At 46.7% G+C, this 6,262-nt stretch overlaps 1 protein-coding gene across 7 annotated transcripts in view; it reads right to left on the bottom strand.

Annotated features, from left to right (window-relative positions):
• Nucleotides 1-1,661: 1,661 nt before the first annotated feature.
• The window catches only part of CPLANE1 (ciliogenesis and planar polarity effector complex subunit 1), a 154,217-nt gene continuing 149,616 nt past the window's right edge, over nucleotides 1,662-6,262 (bottom strand). For all 7 annotated transcript variants that reach the window (XM_068250647.1, XM_068250680.1, XM_068250697.1 and 4 more), the window contains 2 exons: nucleotides 4,311-4,444; nucleotides 1,662-4,009 (listed from right to left, as the gene is read on the bottom strand). In XM_068250647.1, coding sequence (XP_068106748.1) covers nucleotides 3,878-4,009; nucleotides 4,311-4,444 — 266 coding nt within the window. In that variant the 3' untranslated portion in view covers nucleotides 1,662-3,877. The remainder of the gene's footprint in view (nucleotides 4,010-4,310; nucleotides 4,445-6,262) is intronic.

Genomic DNA, 6,262 nt, shown 5'->3' with positions numbered 1-6,262 from the left:
AAATTAGGGAGAGGAAAGATTTTACAATGGGAAACCACTCACTAAATAATTTATACATAATTATTGTAAAAATGAAGCACTTTTTTTTATTACAATATTTTCACTGGAGTTCCTCTTTAAGTCTGGCAGTTGCTGCAATAAAGGATTTCTCCTTTCTGAGGAAAAAAAAACTGCTTAAGAAGCAAGAAACCAATGGAGTGTATGTAATCTGTTCTTGCTATATAGGCATGCTATAATACATTTATGGAACTCGGTGTAATATGAAAAAAAAAAAAAACTTTCAATATTAATTTGCAGCCAGCTACCAATATCCACAACTGAGCAGAAGCATAAACTTCAGTACATTTTGTAGCCTGGAATTTATATGAATCTACTGCATGAGTAAAGCTGCACAAAGCAGGTTGTCATATTTTCTACATCTGCAGTAGAGATGGTCAGTCAGAAGCAAGGAAGGCCCCGTTCACACTGCACACGTTTCCAGCCGCGTTTTGGAAACGCGTGCAGGTGGCCGACACGCACGACATCAGACATTGCATAGAGTGCAATGTCTGATGTTCACACTGCATGCGTTCCGGACCTGTGCGGTCCGGGAACGCATGCTGCACGCATTTTTTGTAAAAACGCATGGCTGTCCCATTCACTTTTCAGTGATGGGATCAGCCACGCAACGCACACAAACGCGGATGGCGTGCGTTCGTACGCGTTGCGGTCCGCATGCGTTCCGCACGCATGGCCATCCGCGTTTGTGATGTGAACGGGGCCGAAGTCTGAGTTATGCAAACGTATGCAGCTTGAAGATGCACCAGCTCTGGCATTTAGTTGGCCCATTTATTAGCTGCATAAAATATACATATTTGCACCTGAAAGACCATCTCTATACTGCACTTATTCAGTGACTAGTGACTACCAGAAGGTGGCTCTATCCTTGGTATGCAGTTTGCTGAGATATCGGCAAGCTGCTTTGGCTCCATGCAGTGATCTGCAAACTTGGCTCTCCAGCTGTTAAAGGGACACTGAGCTCAACTTAAAAATGAAAATTGTACTCACCCGGGGCTTTCTCCAGCCCAGTGCTTGTCGGGAGGTCCCACGACGGCGTCCTGGCTCCTCTCCTAGTCCCCGCTCCGGAATGGCTGCCCGGCGACACTCGGCCGAGTGTCGGGCTCCTCCTTCCGCGTATGACATCACGGCGGCCGGCGTGAAAGTACGTCGCATGCGCGCTTTAATCGCGTGGTGACGTCAGCCGCATCATACGCGGGAGAAGGAGCCCGACACTCGGCTGAGTGTCGCCGGGCTACCGCCAGGCAGCCATTCTGGAGCGGGGACTAGGAGAGGAGCCAGGACACCGTCGTGGGACCTCCCAACAAGCACTGGGCCGGAGAAAGCCCCGGGTAAGTACTATTTTCATTTTTAAGTTAAGCTCGGAGTCCCTTTAAGGAACTACAAATCCCACAATGCATTGCAGGGGTCTGACAGCCACAGCCATGATTCATAAAGGCCAAGTTTGCAGATCACTGACCTAGTGCATGCTATGAGTTAGTGCATAGGTTAGATTTTGCTTTAAACAGCAGATACGTGGAAAATCGTAACACCAAATTACACTAAACAAAAAAAAAAAAAAAATACTTATTCTTTATTTGCTTCATGTTGAATAAAACAATTATAATTACAAAATAAGGCATACATTGGTATAAAATAACTTTATATAAATAAAAATATTCAAAATGTAAAGGTCAAGGTTTTTTTTTTTTTTTTTTTAGAAAATAAAACTTTATTGCTCTTCATACATATGGCACCCAATTATTTACAGCTGAAATATAACCAGAAACTCCTAAACATATTCTGACTGCAAATTATAAACCAACGAAGCGGGTCATTTCGACCACACGCTTTCCACACTCCACCACGACCAGGGTGCTGCCATAGACATAATGTTATGTCTGTGGTCGTGCAGCAGTGTAATTCAGGTGCCGGCGGACCCCCAAATACTTCTCCCTGCATGTTGCTACGACTTGGAGGCGGAACAACAATTAACATCGCCCGAAATTTAGGGCAGGGTGAGTGCTGCCTCTTAAAGTGACTTGGCAGCGATAATCCACTTACACACTAAACGTTGCCATACAGCACCCTCCCATCCTCAGGTGTACATCTTTATACAGCTACTCCAGCTAGGCCATAAATTCTACATCTATCCTTTCTACTGGGCCCCAGTGCAGCCTGACCCCTAAAATAATGCAATAAGGGCCCATTCACACTTGTTTTGAGCAAGGGATTAGCACAGTAAAATACTGTACACTCTCCTGATTCCTGGCGATCACGATCAGCGCTCCAGAATCGCCGGAAAATGATGCAGGCAATATATTTTGCGATTGCCGCCAGTGTTCTCCCCAGGCTCTTTTAGTCGGGCACTCCACCCGGCTAATTTTGGTGACAACCCGGCTGTCATCAGCTCACCTCTTCATACTCCTCCCATGCTGTAGGCAGAGTTGTGCCAGACCTGCATTCCCGTCACGCCCCACCCGGCTACTTTTTCATGCCACCCGGCTGGAAAAAATTTCCGGGGAGAACACTGGCTGCTAATCGCAAAACGTCCCGCAATCGGCAGCAATCGCAGCAGTGAGATCACTGCCATATAGTTATAATTAGCACTTCGGCAATTAGCGGGTGAGCGAGTGTGAATGGGCCCTAAGTCTATGGTGAATACTGGTACATAAAGACAGACTGTGTACCATTCCTATTGTTACTGATATGGACATGTCCTCTAATGTACTGTGGCAAACGTAAGGAATAAAGTAACAGGCATATACATCAAACCTGAATCCGATGTTAGTGCAGGGATGGGGGCGGGGAGAGTGACCAGGGGGTGGATGGACGGCACAACAGCCGTTTTGCGCCGGTGTGGCGCTTTTCCTTTAGCGTTTAGTGCCGGCGATATTTTCACGATTTGCACATATTTTCATTGTACATTTTCACGATTTTTGTGTGATCGTGATTCTAGTTTTTAACATTGCAATTGCTCTAAAATCGTGAAAGCGCTGCATGCACCTCTTTTGCGTTTACTGCGAATAGCCAGCGATCGCGTCAGTGAGATCGCTGCCATATACTTATTACACTAGTGCTTTTAAAAGCGCTAGCGATCGTCAGAGGAAAACGGCCACTAATCGCCCCCCAGTGTGAGTGGGCCCTCTGTAAAGAGCACAGCTGGGGCACATAGGGGGATTGCTATACTGCAATCATATTGAACATTCTAGCTACCTCCAGTCACTCAGAGCTGCTGGAGCTGTTTGGTCACACTCTTTGCTGGCTGGTTACATTTAAAATATAGAAGTTTATTGAGACTGTCCCACCAAAAGACTTCCTTCTAATATTTAGAAAGTTACCTCCCTTACTGCCATATAAAGAAAGTTCATGGATCTTCCTTTCCAAGCAGCAATCTGTACTCAGCAGAAATGTATTACATTTAGGGTGAGTTTATACACAGAGTGCTCTCTGTATAGAGCCAGCCAACCCCAGGGAGTCGGGTACTTTACACTCTACACTGGGGGAAGACATGGCAGCACCGCTGGTCTGGGCCCCGGAGTTTCCTATGGAGGTGGATTTTTTACAGAAGTCTTGTTTTTATCTGGACAGTCGCCCCCTATAGTACACCATAGTGAGAGTCCCGCTGAATCTTGGGAGGCGAGGATATTTTGTCTTCCCCAGCTTTGCGTCTGTCACATAGCTAGGACTGTCCCCCCTGCATGTATGAACTGCACTTAGAAGATAACAAAACAGACAGAAGAAAGACATCTGTAGTTTCCTGGGATTGGGCTGTGCTGTGCGGTCACTATAGATATTTTATCAGAGTTTTGCCGCAGGCCTGCAGTGAGCAGAGCTGCATCTATGTGTTGCCCACACTGGCCACCATGTCATCTATGGCTGTCCAGTCCAGCGTGCTGAGGATGCTGCCGGTGCTGTCAGAGACATTGTCCTGCTGAGAATAGTGCGGTGTGTCTCCATTAAACAGCGAGCCCTGCACACAACATGGATAAAACAGGAGAGTCAGTATGGCAGATCTGGTCTATACAGCTGAACAATCACAAGAAATACAACTATAAAGACTCCATGGGTTTATTTGTACACACGGCCAGAAAAAGTTATTTTTTTCTGTTTTAATAATTCTATGATCATCATATTTATAGATGTATCAATCAGCTTAAATGATGGCCCCTTTAATAAATTTTAGAGGGGGCGGGGTCGGGGACCATTGGTATATTTACAAAACAGCAATAAGCCAAAATGCCACATTAGTTCTTTATTGGATTGCATCATACCTGAGAGGTGATGGAGTTTCTGCTGCGGTTTAGTATCCTGTTGATGTCATCAGGGAGTTCCCAGGGACTCAGCACATCCCTGTCATGTTCCTCCTGCATCGGTGACTGAGGACTGGTGGCTTTACTGCGCTTATCTGTACAGCACAAGAGAGAGGACTGACATTGTAAACTACACATTCTTGCCCAATGAGCTGACAATCTAACGTCCCTAACAGTTCTATAGACAACACACACATGGCGGCTCCAGCTTTAAATTTTTTAATTTTTTTTTAAAAGGGGGGGGGGGGTCACAATGTGGGCTGGTGGGCCAATTTGGGTGATCAAATTTAGAGCTTTCGATACTTTTTTTTGTCTAACTCAGGTGATAAAATTAAGGCTAACTAGTTCAGCAAAGATAAGAACCAAATGTAAACATCACAAACAACTCAGGGGCTTTGCGGCAGAGCAGATTGTCTAAATGATGGTGCTATTATGGAATAAAAGTTACCTACAGATGTAATTGGCAAGTTTGCTGACATGCTTTAACCACTTGAGGACCACAGTGATTAACCTCCCTAAAGACCAGGCACATTATTGTGAAAATGGCCACTGCAGCTTTAAGGCCAAGCTGCAGGGCCGCACAACACAGCACACAAGTGATTCCCCCCCTTTTCCCCCCACCAACAGAGCTCTTTGTTGGTGGGGACTGGACACCCCAAGGTTTGTTTGTTTCTAAATGTCTGCCTATCACAGCGATCGGCTGTGATAGGCTTCAGCCTATCACAGCGGATTGCTTCTGAGTCCCCCAGGAGTACACTGTGTAAAGACGGCGGTTTCGCTGTCTAACGGTCTCCCGAGCGGCAATAGCCGCTTGGAGACTGAAGTCGGGGCAGAGCTCCGCCCCTCAAGCAGGAGATGCGCAGGATCTCCTGCAAATCCCAGCCACAGGACTTGACGCCAATTGGCGTTAGGCGGTCCTGGGGCTGCCGCCGCGACCACGCCCATTGGCGTGGGGCAGTCTGTAAGTAGTTAATCCTTACATGCTATCAAGCTGCTCCTGTGTGGACATATCATAGACCAGTGCTGTCCAACTTCGCGGGCATGGAGGGCCGTTTTTTTTTCCAGGCCACATGGTGGAGGGCCGGAGGACTCGGGGCCAACACTGCCACAGCAGGGGGGCCACAGCAGAAGGCCTGGCGGGCCGGATGCGGCCCACGGGCCACCAGTTAGACAGCACTGTCATAGACAAATCATTCCAGCCCCCAGTCTGTCTCACTACTCTACAAACAATGGGAGGAGGAAGAGGCCGGAGGGAGAGAAACACTGTGCTATTCCTTATCTTAGTAACTAAGCATTGCTGGAGACTAGAGCTTGTATGTTACAGAGCAGAGGGGGGGCACAGTGTTTCCCAGGGGGGGGGGGGCAGTGCCCCAGTGTAGCACCGCCCACGACACACACACGGCTGTCTGCATGTGGGGTTGCTATGACTCTGTAAAATTCAAAGCTATAGGCTTGCTATAAACCAGTGGTTCTGGATGCAAGCCTGGCTTCAGGGGCATAAGAGATGAATTGCATATTCAGTAGCTGTGCATTGTGGGTAACTGAATTATCGCAAGTACTTCCTGTTTTAAGAAGGCAAACCAAAAAGCCCTCCAACTAAAAAGCAATTCTTAGTGTGGTCCCTTTTAGTCCCCTATACTTTCCTAGTGGTTTTGGGTCATCCCATTCTTTTGTCATTCCTCATTGCAGGGCATTATCTGACAGTATAATATATAATGCAGACACACTTATAAAAACTACTACTATTTTCTAACAAAAATCAATCAACATTTGATTGGGATAAGCCATTCTTATATTGAAAGACATGGACGAGGAGGAGTCAGTGGACGATCCATGCACAGCCTCATAGCTATTGGCTGTATGAAGTGGTACAGAGCCAGTAGCTAGAAATTGTGTGTTCAGATCACATTTCT

Source organism: Hyperolius riggenbachi, chromosome 1 (assembly GCF_040937935.1).
Source record: "Hyperolius riggenbachi isolate aHypRig1 chromosome 1, aHypRig1.pri, whole genome shotgun sequence".
In the NCBI taxonomy this organism is placed as follows: Eukaryota; Metazoa; Chordata; class Amphibia; order Anura; family Hyperoliidae; genus Hyperolius; species Hyperolius riggenbachi.
The sequence above is the reverse complement of the archived record's forward strand: the minus strand, read 5'-3'. Positions and strand labels throughout refer to the sequence as shown.